The 21,380-nt window shown below is 48.9% G+C and overlaps 1 protein-coding gene across 1 annotated transcript in view; it reads left to right on the forward strand.

The window, feature by feature from the left end:
- Nucleotides 1-259: 259 nt before the first annotated feature.
- The window catches only part of GSR (glutathione-disulfide reductase), a 42,637-nt gene continuing 21,516 nt past the window's right edge, over nucleotides 260-21,380 (forward strand). The window contains exons 1-6 of the mRNA XM_058669846.1: nucleotides 260-653; nucleotides 8,972-8,998; nucleotides 10,565-10,653; nucleotides 12,046-12,115; nucleotides 15,209-15,356; nucleotides 18,541-18,595. Coding sequence (XP_058525829.1) covers nucleotides 357-653; nucleotides 8,972-8,998; nucleotides 10,565-10,653; nucleotides 12,046-12,115; nucleotides 15,209-15,356; nucleotides 18,541-18,595 — 686 coding nt within the window. The 5' untranslated portion in view covers nucleotides 260-356. The remainder of the gene's footprint in view (nucleotides 654-8,971; nucleotides 8,999-10,564; nucleotides 10,654-12,045; nucleotides 12,116-15,208; nucleotides 15,357-18,540; nucleotides 18,596-21,380) is intronic.

Genomic DNA, 21,380 nt, shown 5'->3' on the forward strand with positions numbered 1-21,380 from the left:
AAACGCCCACTCTCTGGAGAGGCTACGAATAACAAGATGGGGTACCCGTCCACTCCCACCTCACCCCACGCGCCTCCAGAAACCTCGGTCCGACCCAGTGCCGCGCGGGTTTCGGGGCGGAGGCGGCCCAGGGCTCCTAAGCGGCGGCAGGTGCGGTTCGCTCGTGGCAGGCCAACAGGGAAGCGGCCCCGCCTCTCGGCGCGCGCCGCCTGGCCACGGGGAGCCCCAGCCCCGAGCGCGCGGCCCTGTCCCCTCCCCCTGCCGGAGGGTGCTTAGTCATTGTGAGGCTGCGCTAGCTCGGGGTCCGCGCCCCCGGTCGCCGACGGGATCCGCCCCCGGCCGCCACTTCCGCGTGCATGGCCCCGCTGCCCTGGGCCCTGAGCGCGCGCACGGGGCCCGGCTGCCAGTGCTGGGCGCGCGCCTGCTCTCTCCGCCCGCTGCCTTTAAGTGGACCCGCCGCCTGGGCCCTGCGCACCTTCACCAGAGCCATGGCGTGCACCCCACGGGAGCGGCGTCCGCCGCCCGCCGGCGTCACCTCCTACGACTACCTGGTGATCGGGGGCGGCTCGGGCGGCTTGGCCAGCGCCCGCAGGGCGGCCGAGCTCGGCGCCAGGGCCGCGGTAGTGGAGAGCCACAAGCTGGGAGGCACTTGCGTAAGTACCAGATCCCTTCCTGGCGCTGCTTCTCATGCCTCGGGTTCTGCAGCGCACATCCCGCAGCCTCACTTTCTGCGGGCCTCTCCTGGTGGAGACTTTCCCCACCGCTGTCCTACGCAGCTGGGTTGCATGGGCTTTCGGCGCTGCGTCCTCTGCCTGCCCAGCCGGCGTCTGAGGCCAGAAGCCCACCAGGCGATACAGGCCTGGGTCGGTCAGCACAGGTGCAGTATGCAGAAAGGTATGGCTGGCTAAATGTCGCAGAACGCACCGGCATCGTCAACTCTCCACGTAGGGAAGTGATGCATGTCGTGCTTGATCGCGTGAAATTGCATGTGGGAAAATTTGCCGGAGAGTGGCGGTGAGGGATGTAGATTCCCTGACTGTCCTTCCATGCACCCACGAGGATTTATTGCAGTACTTTTCAACCTTGGCTGAACGGTCAAAATCACCCCAGGAGGTAAAAGTTCAACTTGGTGCTATCAACCCTGGAGTAGTTAAGAAATGGCAAGCGATGTGAATTGCAGTGTGGCCCTGGGATTTTGCTTTTACTTACCTTCAGGTAGATTTCTATGTATCGATTTAAAAGGAGAGACTTAGAGAAAGGGCTCGGGGAAGAGAGAGTGTGAACGTTTCCATCAGTTTGGAGCTCCATCTAGGTCTCCCACGTAGGTGACAAGGACACAGGTACCTGGGCCATCCTGCACCACCTACCCAGGACCATTCACGGAGCTGGATGGGAAGCCTAGCCCCTGGAATTCAACGTTGGATACCTGCACCACAGGTGGCTGCTTAAGCCACTGCACCACTACACTGGCTCAGAATGAGGGTTGTAAGTCTTGATGCTGAAAAATGCTAATGTTTATACTCAGATTTGTTCGGTGGTTAAAAAAGAAATTGTTAGGCAGAGAATTTCTGTCTATTGGTTCACCCCCTAACCCCAACGCCCACCACATCAGCGGCTAGGGGAGGTCAAACCCGGAAGATAGGAACTCCATCTGGCTCTCCCACATGGTTGATAGGAACCCAGTTACACGAGCCTTCACTCCTCTGTATTCGCAAGGGAGTGAGGGGCTGTAGGCCAGTTGTCCCAGCTGCATGCTTGGATGTGGCGCGTGGGTGTCTGCACTGGGGAACTCAGCCTCTACAGCAGTGCCTGTCCCCCCTTGAATTCCCCTCTTCACAATGTGACACAAAGGCTGTCCTCCCCCAGCTTTGATCTTTGCCTTGTAGCTGAGGTTGTAGGGGAAACACAGAATATCAGAGAAAGAGCAGGCCTAATTTAGATTTGCTCAAGGACTGCAGGGTATCCCCTGTGTAAGGTGACTTCCAGGCAGGTCCAGGGAAAATGGGGACTTGCCAAAACAAGACATTGTCTTGATTCGTTTCCATTGCTTGCGTTGAGGCAGACAGAAACATTTGTTAAGATGAGAGTCCCTTCTCTCAAGGAGTGGACTGTTTCTTTGAGGAGACAAAATATGGACCGTTAACAAGAGAGAATGGTCTTCAACCGCCAGTGGTACAAACCACTTAAGTAGGGCCAGTGTTGCGGCTCAGCAGGCTAATGTTCCATCTTCAAGTACTAGCATTTCATATGAGTGGTGGTTCATGTCCTAGCTGCCCTGCTTCCTGTCCAGCTCTCTCCTTGTGGCCTGGGAAAGCAGCAGAGGATAACCCAAAACCTTGGGACCCTCCCATGTGGGAGACCCAGAAAAGGCTCTTGGGTTTGGGTCGGCTTAGCTCTGGCCATTGCAGCCTTTTGGGGAGTGAACTGGAAGATGTAAGATCTTTTATTTCTTCTCTCCATAAATCTGCCTCTGCAATGAAAATAAACAACTCTTGGAAAAAAAAAGAAAAAGACAACCACTAACGTAGCTCAGAGCAAAGCTGAATTTTTCTGTCGGCCCCGGAGATTTAAGGTTTCATAGAGCAGATAGTACCTTTCTGAACTTCGGATGTCATGAAATTGAATCTGATTGGAGCAAAGGGTGTCTCTTCAAGAAGTGGGAAATAGGAACCAGCAGCTAGATTGGGGTTACAGAAAAGCATGGGGGTGGGAAGTCAGTCAATGACATATCACAGTGCCTGGTTTTGGATCCTGGCGCTGTCCCCAATTCCCACTTACTGTTGAATGCCCTGGGAAGCACTGGGTTATATATGTGGGAGACCCATACTGGGTTTTTATTATTTATGAAGATATCCTTCTTGTTAAAAATGATAGAAAGTGAAATGTTTTATCAGTGGTTATTATGCTTTTTAAAAATGTGCAAGGTGATGTTAATATTCTCTTTTTAAAAGATTTATTTATTTGAAAGAATCACAGAAAGGGAGGGGGAGAGACACACAGATCTTCCATCCACTGGTTAGTGCCTAAATGACCATAATGGCCTGGTTTGTGCCAGGCCGAAGCCAGGTGCTGGAAGCTTCTCCCAGGTCAACCACTTGGGTAGTAGGGCCCCAAACCCATGAGTCTCCTTGCACTGCTTTCCCTGGTGCATTTACAGGGAGCTGGATCAGAGGTGGAGCAGCCGGGTCATCAACTGGCACCCACATGGGATCCTGGCGGTTGCAAGATGAAGACTTAACCACTAGGCTGTCGTGCCAGGCCCTCTATTATTTTTATTATTATTGTTATTATTATTATTATTTTAATAAAACTCTTGGCCTTCCAGGAGTGTCTGTCTGTCATACCCACTTGCTCGGGCTCTCTGGCTCCTTGTAGAACTCCCTTTTCTAGTGAGTTTTCTCTTCCTGTGATGTGAGAAGAACAGATGCTTATCTGGGAGACAAATGTAGATTCTCTCCAGAAAATGGACACGTGTGGGTGGTGGGGCACTGGGGAGCTGAAAGGCTTTGATGAAGACAGGAAAGGGGGCCTCCTGTGGGGTGTGTGTTGGAAGAGGAAGGGGCTCAGAGCTTGCTCACTGTCTGCCCGGGTTCCAGTTCTTACTTCTGATTCCTGCTTCCCACTAATGTGCATTCTGGGAGGTAGCAAGTGCTGGCCCAGGTAGCAGGCTCCTGCCACCCACAGGGGAGACCCAGATTGAGGTCTAGGCTCTTGGATTTGTGTTTCAAGATTTCTCGCTGCTTGGTGCTCCACCTCTGGCTGTTCTAGGCATTTGGGAACTGAATCCGCAGGTCAAAGATTGCTTTGTGTCTGTGTGTCTTTCAAATACATAAAAATAAATCTAAAAATTTTTAGTGGCAAGTCACACGTCAATGGCAGATTACTGCACAGTCTGCCTGAGGCTGGGATGGAGTGTGGCCTCTGGGAGTCTGGTGTGTGCCGTGTGGGACTTTCCCAGGCAGACCTTGGACAGGATGGCTTCAGCAGTGGCTCTTCCTAACCTCCTGCCCCTTTGCCCTGGGGCCTGCAGGGGCAAGTGTGCCCATGTTCCTGATGCGTGTTCTGATTCTCCGATAAACCTTGCCAGCTTCCTGTCAGTGGGTGAGCTGCTCTCGCCCAGGAGGGGTTGAAGAGTGAGGGTGGGCAGTGACAGACTGTCCTGGACTGGGCTGCACAGTGCTGGCTGGACAGCCCCGTGGGACCTGGCGAGGTGTTAGAGAGATGTCTGGGAACCGGGCTGCTTGCTGGATTATTGTTGATCTAAGCTGCACGCAGTGACTCAGCAAGGATTCAAGCATAACCTGGCTGGGGGTGATGGCGTGTACTTTGGTATTATAGTGTTTGCATCTCGATAAGGCTGAACACGCTCTTGTGTCTTTCACTTAAAGGAGCTCAGTTCAACCTGTTCCTTCAGCTTCAGCCGGTATCTTAGGACCTCAGGAAGTCACCCTAATTTGATTTGTGGGTTTAGAATTTCATAAAATGGCATCCACTTCCTTCGGACCAAATAAGGGTTTGATCATGCAGGATGCATTTAGGTAGAATATGTAAGCAGCGACTTGAAGACTGTCATCCTGCATCCAGCACCACTTTAAATACCTGTTCATCTGGTACTACCTTAGATGCCCTAGATCACGGTCCCCTTAAGACCCACTCACCTGAGTAAGCTTTGCACTGTTTAGATTTGAACTGTATTCTCCAGCCCAATGCAATAGCCTACTGGCTGAAGTCCTCACCTTGCATGCCCTGGATTCCATATGGGTGTGGGTTTGTATCCCAGCTGTTCTACTTCCCATCCAGCTCCCTGTCTGTGGCCTGAAAAAGCAGTCAAGGATGACTCCAAAGCCTTGGAACCCTGTACCTGTGTGGGAGACCCAGAAGAAGCTCCTGGTCCTGGCTCCTGGCTTTGGATCAGCTCAGCTCCAGCCATTGCGGCCACTTGGGGAGCAAACCAGTGGATGGGATATCTTTCTGTCTCTCCTTCTTTCTGGTAGATCTGGCTTTCCAATAAAAATAAAAAGCCTTTCAAAAATATATATTAAAACAATAAATAAACTTTGTTTCCACCAATCTGCTGTATTTCATGATGGCCTTACTGACTGATCACCTGAGGCATTTCTCCCTATTGGGCACGGACAGTGGCATGTGCCAGTCCCAAGACCCCACACTCCCAATACTCATCTCTTGGCTAAATTGGTGCCTTTTCACTTTGTTCTGTCTCTGCCCAGTGGCTGCCTCTCCCGCTGAAATAAAGGCGTCACATGTGGTTTGCTGATTATATCTGACATCTAGGTCTTGTGGAGAAAATAGCTAACAGAATAGGCAAACACTATGGTGCACTTTACCTTTGATTTATGTAGTTGATTGTTTCATTTGTTTTTGTACTGGTGTCAATGATACTGCCGCCTTAAAAAAATTATCTATTGTTTTGAAATTCAGAGTTAGAGAAGCTCACTGTTCACTCCCCAAATGGTCACAACAGCTACAGGCCAAGCTGAGCTGATCTGAAGCCAAAAGCTACAAGCTTCTTCCAGGTCTCCAATGTGGGTGCAGGGTCCCGAGGACTTGAGCCATCCTGCATTGCTTTTCCAGGCCACAAGCAGGAAGCTGGATGGGAAATGAAGCAACCTGGGCGGGAATTGTTCCCCATATGGGATGCAGCCACCACAGGTGGAAGATTAGCCTGTTACAAAACTACATGGGCTGTAATGTGTGTTAAAAACCCGCTAAATTTCTGAGTCCATAAAGAAAAACTGTTTCTAAATCCCTCAATAGTTTCTATTTTTGTTTTTTTAATTTTGCAAAATGTACTTCAAAAAAAGCACAGAGAATATTTCTGGTTCAATTAGTCATGGTTAGTAGCCATTCATTCACTGAGTTCACAGAAAATTAAACAAGCAGATATTTACTTTGGGGTGAAGCGGGTTAATCCACTGCTTGGGCTGTGCACTTCGCATGTCAGAGCACCTGCAAAGAAGACAGAGGAAGGAAACTGTAGGCAACCATGGTCGAGGGTGGCTGGAGGAAGCCAGAGTAAGAACGTTGGGTCACTGTTTCATAAGCACAGCGACGTCCTCGGCAGGAGCATGCGTACGTTCCCACCCTCCTGCCAGCATGGGCAATGTGAGGTTTTTACGTTGTCACCTAACACACACTAACACACATTCGCCAAGTCTCTAATTATCCCCCTACCCAAAGGTCCCTTAGTCTCAGGTCAGAGGGCACATCCTGAGACCATGGGACTTGCTTACTCTGTGGTCCCTGGATGGAGTAGGAGAAGAACGAGAGAGGAGGTTGTCTCCCAGGTGAGGGTGGCATTAGAGCGGTGCCGCGCTCCCTCTAGCTGGAGCTAGGAGCACCCAAGACAGGGTCTCGTTCCTCAACCAGCTAGCTGAGAGCAACCTGCCTGCTCAGCTGAGCCCCTTTTTATACTCACCGGGGCTTTGTCTCCAGCTTCTCTTGTATCTTCCCCCTCACAGATTAGTGAGTGGGGCTAAACATGATCCTGTGTTACACACCTTACAAGCCAATCCTAGTTCACCAAACAAGTCCTCACAAGCCTGTTAACACCACTCCTTACTCTAAGTTACACACATTTCACATGCAAGTTAAACATGTCAGTTAATATTGCACACATTTGGAGGGGAGTGCTACATTCAGAGGTTTTTTTTTTATGTTTTATTATCTCATCACAGTGACTCAGCGCACCTCTAATCCCTTCAAAGAGGTATCAGAGGTCAGGGGAGGAGTCAAGGGCTTCCTTCCAACCCTTGCCCCGGGGCCCTGGCATGTGCTGCCCATTGCACAGCCGTGTGGAGGCCCTGCTGTCATAAGGCCACAGCTTTCGCCTCTGTTTTGGATATCTGGCCCAAGACCCTTCATCTTAGGGGTTAGTAGGGATTCTGCTGCTACCCCACGAGTGGGCATCAGGTATGGCTCCAGGTCTCCCTCAGCTAGCCCAGTAAGTTCATGGAAGGCAGGGACTAGGTCCATGGCGCTTTACTTGGCACAATGCTTGGCACAAATGGGTGCTTAGTGCTCCTGAGGGAATAGATGGTTGGCAGGTAGAAAAGCCAGACATTTCTAAAAGTTAATCCATGAGACTGGCATTGTGAAGCCGTGGGTAAAACTACCACCTGCAACACCAGCATCCCTCATGGGTGCTGAGTCTAGTCCAGGCTGCTCCACATCCAGTCAAGCTCCCTGCTAACATGCCGGGGAAAGCAGCGGAATGTGGCTCAAAGTGCTTGGGTTCCTGTTACCCGTGTGGGAAACTGATGGAACTCCTGGCTTTAGCCTGGCCCAGCCTGGTTGTTGCAACCATCTGGGGAGTGAATTAGCAGGTAGAATCTGTCTCTTACTTCCTCTTACCCCTGTTTCTCCCTTTCAAGTAAATAAGTTTTGTTTTGAGTAAGTGCCAGTAGGCTTTTCAAATCATGGCACTTTAAGCTGCTGCGTCCCAATTCCCATGGTGCTGCCTCAGGTCCCACTTCTCCATCAGGCAATCCGACTGAGTCTGGTCCTAACGCTACAGCATCCCCGAGCCTGCGGCCATGAAGCCAGTGAGGGCTAAGACACCTAGAAAACCCTTATGAAAGAAGGCAGCTGCCTGAATAGGCAAGTGCTGGAGGAAAAGGAAAAACAGCCAGTAGCTGGCGGGCATTTGGTCCTGGTTAATGCCAAATCTGTGTTAACTTTACCAGTGTGGCAGCAAAAAAAAGAAGTAAAAAAGCAACTCAAGTTAGTCATAGCCCTGGCACCAGTACATGTCAGACCATCTTGGCCTTTAGAAGGAGCATTTTCTGACTTTTTAAAAAAGATTTATTTATTTTTATTGGAAAGGCAGATTTACAGAGAGAAGGAGAGATAAAGATCTTCCATCCATGGTTCACTCCCCAAGTGGCTGAAAAATAAAATAGTTTGCTGAAAATAAAATAGTTTGGCCAAATGGGTTGTGCTCACTAATACTATTTACGGTCAATCTGCGGAGTTATGGGTTACCTATCTGATATAAGGAAAGAATGTGATTTAGATAATCTTTTACCTTCTTTAAAAAGGTTTTTCCTAGTAAGTCTATTTTTTGTTAAGAGGTGGAAGCAGAGGGTTCCCTTCTGCTGGTTCACTTCCTGAACACCTGTAACAGCTGGAACTGGACCAGGCCAAAGCCAGGAGCCTCAGTGCAGGCTCTGGGGTGGGTGACCGGGACCCCATACCCAGGTGCCTGAACCATTATGTGCTTGCAAGTGTGCACATCAACAGAAAGCTGGATGGGAAGCAGGATGAACAGAAATCAAACCAGGCGCTGGCAGGGCTTGCGAGTGTCCCAAACAGTGGCAGCTGTGGCTCCACTCATTCGCACCGTAGAACAGCTCTTTTGAAAAGAAACTGTGGAAAGTAATCAATAGGGAATGAGCTGGCGTGACCACAAAATGCTATGTAAGGACGCCCTCTGAAGCTTGTTACACGGCTTCCTGAGTGGCACTGCTCACTCTCCTTACCTCAATGAAGAGTTCTGTTCCTAAGAACCTGGTGAGCTTCGGTTTGATAAAACCTTGCAACCACCCACATTACCCATAGGCTGAGAGTCCTATTTCTGACCTATCGCCGGGACTAAAACTTGGCAGCCTGAATCACACTAACTGCTTTGGCCCACAAGGATGATGTCAGTTTCTAGTTGTTTGTTCAAAGTGGGTGTCTTGGGTGTTGTATCCAGAATCCACAGTAAATTTCACAGAAATGTTTGTTGAAATAGCAGTTTAAGAGATCTGATTGTTTTTGTTCTGCCTCATCATGTAAGGGAAATAATGTCCTGTTTTTTTTTTTTCCAATCTATACTAGAACCCTAAAGGTCTAGTTCACTGCGACATACAATTCAAGACCTTTCTTGATGCTTAGAGCCGATTTCTTTCCAGCTTGTTTGATAATTTGAGTTTAATATTCTCACAATATTTATTTTCTGTCCCTCCTCCAGGTGAATGTTGGATGTGTACCCAAAAAGGTAGAGTTTTCATTTTTCTTTCCCTCCACATTTGTTTTTCATATTTGACAAATCATTAAAGAATGTTTATAAGTGTATTAGTTAAAATTCTTTTTGCCATAAATAACTGAGAATTCATCTAAAAGTGGTTTATGCAGTAGGGTGATTTTTCTTGGTGCTTTTTAATATTCCTGATATTGGCTCAGCCCTTAAGAAGATCTGACAGGGCCCTAGCTTTGCCCAGTTCTCCATCCTGCCATCCTAGGTGTGCAGTTAGTGGGAAGCTCCAGGTAGGGTGTCTGCAGGTCCTGCAGGTGGCTTGCAGTCCCCCTGGCCAGGGTTGAGCTATCCTGGCAGGGGAGACTGGACGAGCAAGTGGCCTTTTCAGCCAGGAAGAAGGGGGGGGGGATGGGATTGCTGGGGTGATAAGCACAGAAATATCAGCTCCTGGATGCTAAGCACGTCACCCGGACCCAAGAAATTCATCCTGAACATTCCCAGGCACTGAGTTCTCATAGTGATGAGGTCCCAGTGCTAGGCAGGCACTGTGCAGAGGGTAAACCAGGAATAGGACACAGTGATCTGAAGCTGCTCATGGCCATGCAGGAACAAAGACCCCCAAAGTACCTGTTGATGGCGTGGAAGTGAAGCACCATCGTGTACACAGGGGGACTTTTTCTCAAGGGAGGTCCAGCCTGTGTGCTGACCTGAGCAGGTGGCAGGTGACTGCTGGCAGTGGGTGGATGCTCCTGTCTTACCCTGGTGAGTAACTCTGCAGGGTGTCGCCTGTGAGCGTCTCCCACCATCTAACAAACAAGTCAGTGTGGGATACCATGGTGCTGTGTTTATTAGTGTGACAGTCAATTTGTGGTATTGATAAGTCTTTCATATGAATCAAGAATTCAGACTAAGTGGTTGATTCCATGTTACATGGTTTCATCTGGAATAAAGAAATCTCACCCGAGTCATCAGTTGATTCAGCCAGGCCTGAAGAGTGAAAAGGACCAAGAAAGATTCCTAGGCTCTTCAGAGTCTTGAGTTTGTTTGACAAATAAAGCAGCTTGTCATTTGGAGTTCTCCATTGTGATTCAGATGTAGCTATCTTGATCTGTTGGCACAAAAGGCCTCGAAGGCTGTTAGGCTGTGTGCTATGAGGGAAGGACTCTTTTTTTTTTTTCTGGATGACTAATTACACATGTCCTTGGCAAGGCTTGTTCCTTGTGAATGCATGGAGGGAATTTGTTCTCTTAACAGTTTGAGCCCGGCTGTATCTAATAGCTCCCCTCAAAGCCCCTGCCTATGAAAGTGACCTGTGCAATGCCATCTGCTGAGCCTGAATCCAAGCAGGCTAGGCTCAGAGCAATGGAAAACCTAACACATGAATCATATGATGGTGAAAGTCAATTTTGCTGCACTTCAGCAGCCTTGTGCTACAGTATGTCTGTCAGATCTCTGGGCCTCTTCCCTGAATGTGTATAGTTCTGGGTTTCAGTTCAGGGTCAGTGTTGCAGTCTGCAGCTGCACACACAGTCACCAGTTTTCATGATTTCTGTCTTCCCCGGGCCTGTCTTGGGTGCTGTTCTGCAGGTGATGTGGAACACGGCCATGCACTCAGAGTTCATGCACGATCATGTTGATTACGGCTTCCAGAGCTGCGAGGGCAAGTTCAACTGGCGGTGAGTGAGTGCTCAGAGGGGTCACTGGCCAATATTGATAGTTTTCTTCCATAACTAAGTAAGCCGTATGCCTTTTCCAGGAGGCAGGTAGAGGTATATTATCGCTTGGAATCCACACAGTGAAAAAGTTGTCATTTAACCAGTTTGAAGTGTACAATTCAGTGGCATGAAATACAGTCATAGTGCTGTTCAGCCCACATCACTGTCCATTTGCAGAACTTTCCCACCAATTAAAGAGTAGCTCCTCATTTTTCCCCTCCCACTAGCTTTGAATACCTCCATTCTACTCTTTCTCCCTGAATTTGATTACTCTGGGTGCTTCCTTCTTAGTCTTGTTGTTGCTAAGAAAGCTGGAGCCAGGAGCCTCACCCAGGCATTCCAATAGGCAATGCAGGCATTTTGGCATCTTTACTAGGTTAATCACCTGCTCTAGGATTGCACTTTTTTCTTTTAGATTGATTTATTTTTATTGGAAATGTAGATTTTACAGAGAGGAGAGACAAAGATCTTTCATCTGCTGGATCCCCTGCTAATGGCCACAATGGCTGGAGCTGAGCTGATCTAAAGCCAGGAGTCAGAAGCTTCTTCTGGGTCCCCCACTTGGGTACAGGGTCCCAAGGCTTTGGGCCATCCTCCATTGCTTTCCTAGGCCACAAGAAGGAAATTAGATAGGAAGTGGAGCAGCCAGAACACGAACTGGTGCCCATATAGGATCTGGCACTGCTGGTGGAAGGTTAGGCTGTTGAGCCACTGCACCAACCTTGTCACTTTTAGTGTGGTTTGTTTCTGTTAGCATAACATGCTCCAGGACTTCATTATAAAGTGCCAGTGTCCCACATTTGTTTATCTGCCCTTCTGTCAGGCTCCTGAGTGCCTCCACCTTTTAGCTACCATAAATATTGTAGCTACAAACATCAGTGCACAGACACCTGTTCAAGTGCCTGCTTTTGCTTCTGCACCTGGAGGTTGGATTGCTTCCTATGATAGCTCTAGGTTGAGCTTTTTAATAAACTATCATAAAATTTTTGAAGCTCTCCATTTTTCAAAGAATCATAGCAAGCTCCTTCATTTATTCCACAAGTATTTGTCAGGTGGGCACCACGTACTAAGCACCTTGTCAAAGCGGTCCTCCTGTTTGTTCTACTGAAGAGTTTTCTGTGCCATGGCCATCAGCCATCATCCAAGAGCTCCCAGCAGAGTGACAGAAGGATTTGCAGGATGTCGGGGGCAGGTGGCTACCAGGGAAGGGATGAGGGTCTTTCTAGATGTTCCCTTGCTCAATTTCTGCTGGCATTCAGTGATTCTGCTAGGGATATCTGGGATCACCCACCCTCACTCCTAGCCTAAGGAGCAAAATCCTGTGGCTGAGCACTGACTCCAGTTTCCTCACAGGGTCATAAAGGAGAAGCGGGATGCCTACGTGAGCCGCCTGAACACCATCTATCAGAACAACCTCACCAAGGTACGAGTGTGGGCTGAGTCTTGAACTTTAAGAAGCAGCTGTTGACCACTGAACTGCATAGCCAAGTTTGTGTGGCCCCACAGAAACGTTGTCGGTGGTTCTGCCTTGTCGCTTCAGTAGTTACGGTTGCAGTTAATGACTGTGCAAGGGCTTCTGCTCTCCCAGAGCCAGGCTGTTTTCCTGCAGTGTAAGCCACCTGCGTGTCAAAATCCACAGAGCAGGTCTAGCCTGCTGGTGGCAGCTTGTGGCCCTCTAGCTGTCTTCAGGCCTCAGACACTAAAGACTGCACGGTGCAGCCAGGGGCCAGTTTGTTGGTTAGAATCAGGGGCACTAGGAGGGGGCATTGGGCCTAATGGTGAAGATAGCCACGTCCCCACATAGGTGTGCCTGGGTTTGAGACCCAGCCTGTTTCCAGCTTCCTGCTAAGGCGCACCCCGGGAGGCAGTGGTTGAGTTCCTGGTTTGGCATTCATTTGCTCAGAACAGCCTCTGTGTTGACTAGACCTGCACAGAAGAGCAGAGTAGGATCCAGATGAATGGTTTTGCGCATAAATCCAGTCAAGAAGAGCAAGTGGAGGTTTACCTACAGCAGACAGCTGTGGTGCTTCGCGCGCTGGCAGCTTTTGTCACCTTAGTGCCTAGTGCCGTACCCTCCCTACCCAGAACCACACTGACGGATGGCGTGTTGTCCATGTCTCTTTCTCTCCGATTTTCTAGACAGGTTCTGTCCCACTTTACTTTGTCTTTACAGTTTCTAAGATATCTATCTCCATAGCTTACGTTATAACAGGTCAGTTGGCTTTTGATGATATTGCAGCCAGCACAACCTTACGTAATCCAGTTTGTAGGGTGAGTTACTTCTACAGTTCGCTAACTTCATAGACTTGTATCTTGGCACTTACCATTCATTGGATGGGTGTTGGAGGATATTTTCTGATTCTAAACCCGCATCTGGGAGCAAAAGTTTTAGGGACTTACAATGCTGCATTCACTGATGGCAAGGGACTTCAAAGGCTGCCACACGTGCACACTCAGGGCCAGTACTGTGGTATAGCAGCTTAAGCTGCTACCTGAACTGCCAACATCTCATAGAGGCACTGGTTCAAGTTCTGGCTGCACCACTTGTGATCCAACTCCCTGCTAATGGTCTGGAAAAGCAGTGGATGATATGATATGATCCAAGTGTGGGCTTCTGTACCCACATAGGAGATCCAGATAAAGCTCCCAGCTCCAGGCTTCAGCCTGGCTCAGCCCTGCCATTTCAGCCATTTGAGAAGTAACCCAGCTGATGGTAGCTCTTTCTCTCTCTCTGTTTCTGCCTCTGTCTCTCTCTAACTCTGGTGGACAAACTGTGTATGGGAAGGGAACGTTGCATCTTCTATGCTAGAAACCAAAAATAAAAATTCGGTCATTTCTTCCCTCGGACTGTTTTCTGTACTGTCGTCATTCTACCCACAGGCCTTTTGTCTGGCACCATACAGGAAATCATAACCTCCCGAAGCAAGGTTGTTCTGGAAGATTGTGGCTTTTGGCGTCGATCTTGACTCAGTTTATTGAAGCCAGGCACCTGCAGGAACAGGCCCAAGGGGGTGGTTGAGAGAGAGATAACTCAATTGAGAAGCAAGTCTGTTCTGAGATGTCAAAGCATTCCATTCCACAGTCCTCAGGGGATTCCATTATCCTTGCACCTTGTCCGTGTTGGCGTGCCAATGCACATTTCTTGGCTGGCAGACACCTGCTGGCAGTCTCCAAAACTGAGGTCATGGCACCAAGGATGCCAGTTAGAGCAGATCATAATCTGAGTTCCCAATCTGTAAATCAGAATTTTTTGATGTTGATGCTTTTCACGTTGTGATAATCAAAACAGGAGCCAGGCATCCTCCTTCATCTACCAGAGTATTTCTCTTTTGCCTCTACTCTTAAAAAAGTTATTTTTTTCAATAATTTATCTGAAAGGCAGAGTTACAGAGACGAGGAGGAAGACACAGATCTTGCATCTGCTGCTTCACTCCCCATGTGGCCAACTGGCCAGCCATGGTGGGGCCAAGCTGAAGTCAGGCCCTAAATCCATCCTAGGGTCTCTCATGGGTAATGGGGGCCCAAGCACTAAGGTCACCGCTGCTGCTTTCTCAGGAACATTGAGAGGGAGCTGGATTGGAAGTGGAGCAGCTAGGGCTTAAACTGGTGCTCCTGTGAGATGGCTGTGTTTCAGGCAGCAATGAATGCACTGTGCTGTAGCACCATCCCCTAGCTGTTTACTGGAGAGCCAGAGAGATCATTCCCGTTTGCCAGCTTCACTCTCATGTGCCTGTAATGGTCCCGAGGGGCCCAATCCAGGATCTGGAAACTCAGGCCAGGTCTTCCCATGTGTACTACCCATCCGTTATGGCTGCTCCCAGGACCTGAATGAGCGGGAAGCAGAGATGAGCAGGTGGCATTAGGACTCCAGCCCAGGCACACTGGTTGGGGATACATGCATCTTCCCTGGAGTCTTCACTTCCTGGTCTATTACCCTTCCCTACTTCGTCATGTGCATGTCAGTCTTGGCCCCTCCTCCAGACACATCACTTTCCTCCACTGCAAGTGTAGAAGACTTTCTCCCTCAACTCTGGGGTCCAAGATGTCATCTTTTCCCTTGTGCAGGTGACTTACATGTATTTTTGGAGGTCTCAGTTTTGTTCCAGAATGGTACCTTTATTTCTCATAGTGTCTGTTGGTGACCCCAACCTGAGGATCAGGGACCAGTCCATAGTTCTGCTTTAACTCAAGCAGCAGAGCCCAAATATCAGAAATCATAATCTTCAGTAGAGGTGTAGGGGGCTGGCATTGGGCACAGTGGGTTAAGCCACTGCCCGTGCAGTGCCAGTGAGACCCTTCTGATCCAGCTCCCTGCTAACACACCTGGGAAGGCAGCAGAGCATGGCCCCAGTACTTGGGTCTATGCCATCCCTGAGAGAGACCTGGGTAGCATTCCAGGCTGTGGCTGTTGAAGCCATTTCGGGTATGAGCATATTCAACAGAGAAATGAAATAGCTGATGAGTTGCCACAGGTGTTTTTAAGAACGGACTAATGTTGTCCTGATTCCTTCTCCAGTCCCATATAGATATCATCCATGGCTACGCAGCATTCACCAATGACCCTGAACCCACAGTAGAGGTCAATGGCAAAAAATACACTGCCCGTCATATCCTGATCGCCACGGGGGGTGTGCCCTCGGTTCCGCACGAGAGCCAGATCCCTGGTGAGTCTCTCAGATCCTAAGAAGCGCCGCTGCACAACAGCCAGAGCGTTGACTGGTGGTTTCTAGTGTACACACCAATGCTGGGAGGTCTACCCCTTCACCTTTCTCTCTTGAGAAAGACTGTGGCAGAAGGCCTGTGGGCCCTAGCTGCAGTTGGCCAAGTGGCAGCTATTGAGAGGGCAAGAAGGATATTCCCTGCAGCCCCATGGTCAGAAGTCCTGCAGGTAACAGGAAGAAAAATCAGCCGAGGGCCTCAGTCCTCCTCAGCCTGGCAGAGATGATTTCCACCTTCAGTTGGCCAGTGGGTGTTGGTTTTTGTTTTTTTGGTTTTTTTTAAGAATCATTCTGCATTTAATGTTTAAGGAAAAAAAATCTGTAAATATGCAACATAATTGGCTGTGCCAGGAAGCTTTCCTTACTTGCATATTTTTCTTGCTGTAGATTATAGAAAATTAAAGCAGCAAGGAGTCTCACACAGGATCATGTCTACCTTTTCATGCTTTCATCCCTGTGGGCCTAAGCCCCGGGGGTGAGTCATGAACCAGTGAGCTTATTTTCCCAAAGCAAACACCATCCATGTCTTTCCCCCCAGCCGGAAGACAAGGGTTCTGAGGGTGGGGAACGTGGTTTGTATATCCTTTGTATTCTCATGGATTGGATTTTATTTCTTTTTAAATATTCCATAGCAATTTTTTAAAAAGTTTTATTTCAAAAACTTTTTAAAAATAAACTTTTTTTAAAGATTTATTTATTTTTATTGCAAAATCAGATATATGGAGAGGAGGAGAGACAGAGAGGAAGATCTTCTGTCTGTTGATTCACTCCTCAAGCGGCTGTAATCCGCTTGCTGTGTCGATCCTAAGCCAGGAGCCCAGGCCCTCTTCCAGGTCTCCCATGCAGGTGCAGGGTCCCAAGGCTTTGGGCCGTCCTCGACTGCCCTCCCAAGCCACAAGCAGGGAGCTAGATGGGAAGCGGGGCTGCTGTGATTAGACCCAGTGCCCATAAGGGATCCCGGCGCATTTAAAGGTGAGGATTTTAGCCACTAGGCTACCACGCCAGGCCCATAAAAATAACTTTTTAAAGCAGATGGAAGACCTTTCTCTCTGACTCTCCTGTCTGTAAATCTGATTTTCCAATAAAAGTAAATCTAAAAAAAAAGTTTAATTTGAAAGCCAAATTTAAGAAGAGAAGCAGAGTGAGAGAGATTTCATCCATTGGTTCACTCCCCAAGTGATCACAAAGGCCAGAGCTGAGCCAATGTGAAGTCAGGAGCCAAGAGCTTCTTCCCATCCTCCCACACAGGTGCAGGGTCCCAAGGACTTGGGCCATCCTGAACTGCCTTCCCAAGTGTATTAGCAGGGAATTAAATCAAAAGTGAAGGAGCCAAATCTTGAACCAGTGCCCATGTGGAATGTTGGCACTATACTCAATGACCTCGCGCCGGCCCCTCGAGACATTTACAACCAGTCTCTGCCACCTCTGAAATGAGGACATGGCATGTAATTAGGGGGCTGGGAGTAGGTCACGTGCAGATGTTCAGTAACTGATGAGCTACGGGATGAGGGACGACCTAGGCTCAGTTAGTGGCAGAAGGTGTTATTTTTATGAACAAGGAAATTTGAGAATGTGGTTTGAAGTTTGAGTTCTTTATTAGGGCTGAATGTCCCTAATCTGAAGTTAAAAACCTGAAATACTTCAAAACCTAGAACTTTCTGAGCACCACAGTGGCCAGGGCTAGACCAGCCTGTACCCAGGGCCTGGAACTCCATCAGGGTCTTATACGTGGGTGACAGGGGTCCGGGTGTTTGGACTCGCTTCACTGCTTCCTCAGGTGCGTTAGCTAGATTGCAGGCAGAGCAGCCAGAAATCGAGCTGGTTTTCAGTGTCACGGGCAGTGACTTGACCCACCATACCACAACTGGCCCTTTTTTTTGGTTTTTGTTTTTAAGATTTTTTGTTGTTGTTTATTTGGAAGGCAGTTTCAGAGAGAAAGGGAGGTCAGGGAGAGTGAGCTTCCCTCTACTGCTTCCTGTCTAAATGACCATCATAGTCTGGGCCAGGCCAAAGCCAGGAGCCTAGAACTCCTTCTGGGTCTTCAGCATAGATGACAAGGACCCAGGTACCTAGGTCATCTTCTGCTGCTTTCCCAGGCATGTTAGCAGGATAAGTAGAGCAGCAGGGACTTGAACTGACGCCCATCTAGGATGCCAAAATTGTCAGCAGAGGCTTGACTTGCTACACCACAATGAAAGCCTGTCAAGGAATTATCTAAAATTGTGTAAGATTATCTTCAAGCTTTGTATATGTGGTATACACAAAATGCAAGTGAATTCATGCTTAAGCTTCAGTACTTTCCTTAAAATAACTTCATTATGGGGACCCAGCTCAATGGCTCCACTAGCTAATCCTCCCCCTGTAAGTGCCAGCATCCCATATAGGTACTAGTTCTGTCCCACTTGCTCTACTTCCCATCTAGCGCCCTGCTTGTGGTCTGGGAAAGCAGTGGAGGATGACCCAAAGCCTTGGGACCCTGCAGCTGTGTGGGAGACATGGAAGAAGCTCCTGGCTCCTGGTTTTGGATCAACTCAGCTCCAGCCATTGTGGCCATTTGGGGAATGAACCCAGCAGATGGAAGGTCCTTTTCTCTCTCCTTCTCTGTGTAAATCTGCTTTTTCAGTAAAAATAAATAGAACTTTTTTAAAAAGAAAAAGCTTCATTTTTATATGTAAATATCCCAAAATCCAGAAAAAAAATTGGAAACACTTGTGTTTCCAACCATTCTAGATACAAGATCTGCAGCCTACATTGAATTGGAGGCAGAGTAGAATTGTGTGGTGCAACAGTTGGAAATGCGGAACCAGAACTTTGGATAGTGGGGGTGGAGGGATGTCACACACCTGGAGTATGCACTTGGAGGTTTTCCACAAGGAGGCTTGAAGCCTGGAAGGATAAAGCAGAGAGGGGAGGGCGCACTGGGGGGATCCCCCGCCACTGGGCAAGGCAGGGCCAGTGCAGAGGGTTCCCCAAAACCGAGGCATGTGGGGGTTACTCGGCTGGCACTGCTCATCCCTTGTCAAAGCACAGGGTGCACTGGCTGACAGAGCGTGCGCTTGTTGCATAAAAAGTGAGCGTTTAGCAAGGGAGAGGCCAGTCTTGTGTGATCTGTTTGCGTTTTTCTACACAGGCGCCAACCTGGGGATCACCAGTGATGGATTTTTTCAGTTGGAAGAGCTGCCCAGGTGAGCCGAGCTGCTTGTTCATCCTGCCGCAGTCTCCTCATGGTGCTGCATCTCCTGCCCTTCCTTAAGTTATTTCTCCCAGCTCTGACCTTTCCATGACCTTGGGCATCTCAGCCATGTGTGGGCTCCTCAGTAGACCTCTCCGATCTTTTATGCTGTGGTTTAGGGGCCACTGCAGAGTGTTTGCTTTTTTAAAAGTCTTTATTATTATTACTATTATTCATTTATTTGAAAGTCAGAGTTCAAAAAGAGTCAGAGAGAGGTCTTCCATCCATGGTTCACTCCTCAAATGGTCACATCAGCTAGTGCTGGGCTCTAGCTGGGCTGATTTGAACTGGGAGCCAGAAACTTCTGGGTTTCCCATTTAGGTGCAACGGTCCATCTACTTGGGCCATCCTCTGCTTTCTGAGGCGCATTAACAGGGAGCTGGTGTGGAGGTAGAGCCATCTGGGTCTGGACCCAATGCCCCTTTGGGATGCCAGTGCTGCAGGTGGCAGATTTAAATGCTGTACTACAGCGTCAGCCACTCTGTGATGGTTTTTAAGCCAAATTGAAATACCCAGGGCAGATTTTAGGAGTGGGTAGTATGGCCCTGAAACTGTCTTCTGTCCAGTATGATAGGGTATCAGTCAGTGATATGTCCAAAGTAGCTGAGCCTGTGTTGTTCAAAGTGGTGGGTGATCACTGTCATCTGGGTACCCTCCTGCTGTAGGCTGGGGTTCTTAGAGGGAGAAAAAGAGAATGAGGACCATGGTTGCTCTGCTTGGAAGGTGCTGTACTGTAGGTTGGCTAGGCTGGGGGGACGCTCCCCTCCTCCATGGTGAGCGATGAGCCCTAGGAACAGGAGGAGGACTGAAGGCCGGAGCTGTCCCTCTCCCCCGCCCCGGTCTCCTCCCAACGTGTTGCTCACGTTTGCTCTTCCCCATGCTGTTTGAGGTCCTAACCCTGTGTTTTTGCAAGGGTGTTCAGGGAGGGAGACATAATCCATGGTTCTGGTGTTCCCTGGCTGTACCCAGGGCCCAGCCAGCTAGCAGAGCCGAGAAAGGCTGCCCAGCGCATGCACACCACCAGGGGAATTGTCCCACGAAGACGGGAAGAGCAGGGGGGCGTCTTCCGACTTGAGAGAGGTTTACTATCAGTCTGACAGCCTACCTTGCCCCCTGCCCTGTTGGGAGGGTTGATGATGTAACACACGTGGGCCAGCATCAAGGAATGGGATCCTGACCCTTCATGTTCAGCCAACACGTTTCTACCTAAACACACCCTGGCAGCACGCTCCTGGTAGGTTTCTTCCCGTTTGATGTTCTTAAGTTATTTGTCGAACGTTGGTGCATAATTAGCTTAATGTGAATGTAGGTATGTCATAGAGCAAAGAGAGTGGAATGTGGGGCAATGAATGAACAATCAGTAGGTGATTTTTCTTAAAATTTTCTTACTTATTTGAAAGTAAAATATCTATAGATATCTATATATAGAGAGATATGTATAGATATATATATGTATGTGTATATATATCTATGTGTGTGTGTATATATATGTATAGATAGAGAGCGCACACAAGAGATCTTCCATCCACTGGTACATGAGCAAGGAGGTGGATTAGAAGGGCAGTGTTCAGGACTCACACTGGCACTCATATGGGCTGCTGATGGCACAGCAAAGGTTTTACCTACTCCAGTACAGTGCCGGCCCCAATAGGTGATTTTTCTTTTCTTGTCAGACTCCTTCCTCATTGTTGCAGTGTGGCTGCATAAGCAGATAATGAGGGAAAGGGTGAGTTCGGTGGGCGGGGTGCCATGAGCTGGGCACCACGAGCTGGGCACCATGTGATTCCCTTTGAGCCCCAGAGCGCCTCTGACTGGTGGAGGGTGCCGTTGACCTCAGTGTTGCCAGCAGTTCCGAGGACCCGGATGGGGCAAGAAGAGGCGTCTTCTGGGCATGGCAGAGGGGAAGGTCATTGCGGTGGACATTTTGTGGTCAGTGATGTGGTGAGAGCACCCCGATGGAGCTGAGGGGTAACAGGGCTCTCTGCCGTTCTCTAGAAGCCACAGCGTTCAGTGCTGGGTTTCTGGGTGCCCCCTCTGTCTGCCTGCTCCCTGGAACGCTTCCTGACCTGACTCCCTGGGGGACTCCCCCTCAGCAGTTCCTCTTGGGCATGAAAACATTCAGGCTTTGCAGAACATCACCCCACTTCTGCCTGTGGCAGTGTGTGAACAGAACTGGAATGAAAGGTGACATGCAATTGAGAAAACAAGAAATGAGACAAACATCAAAATAAAGACTATAAAAGTGGGGCAGGCAGAGGGAACCCCCCGTCTCTGAGGAAGGAGGTCGACCTATAGGGTTCACTGCCTCAACCTTTTATTGAACTGCTCCAGGAGTCAAATTGCAGGAACTGAGGTGGCACAGTTGTGTATAGCCATGCTCACTAGTTGATGCTTGATGAACAGAAAGCAACACTGTGGGGCTTGGCGGCGTGGCCTAGTGGCTAAGGTCCTCGCCTTGAGCCCATATGGCCGCTGGTTCTAATCCCGGCAGCTCCACTTCCTCTCTGTCTCTCCTCCTTCAGTATATCTGACTTTGTAATAAAAATAAAATAAATCTTAAAAAAAAAAAAACACTGTGACGCAAGCACAGGAGTCAAGGATATCTTTTTTTTTTCCTAAAGATTTATTTATTTTTATTGCAAAGTCAGATATACAGAGAGGAGAGACAGAGAAAAAGATCTTCCGTCTGATGATTTATTCCTCAGGTGACCTAATGGCTGGTACTGCACTGATCTGAA

Source organism: Ochotona princeps, chromosome 11, assembly GCF_030435755.1.
Source record: "Ochotona princeps isolate mOchPri1 chromosome 11, mOchPri1.hap1, whole genome shotgun sequence".
In the NCBI taxonomy this organism is placed as follows: domain Eukaryota; kingdom Metazoa; phylum Chordata; class Mammalia; order Lagomorpha; family Ochotonidae; genus Ochotona; species Ochotona princeps.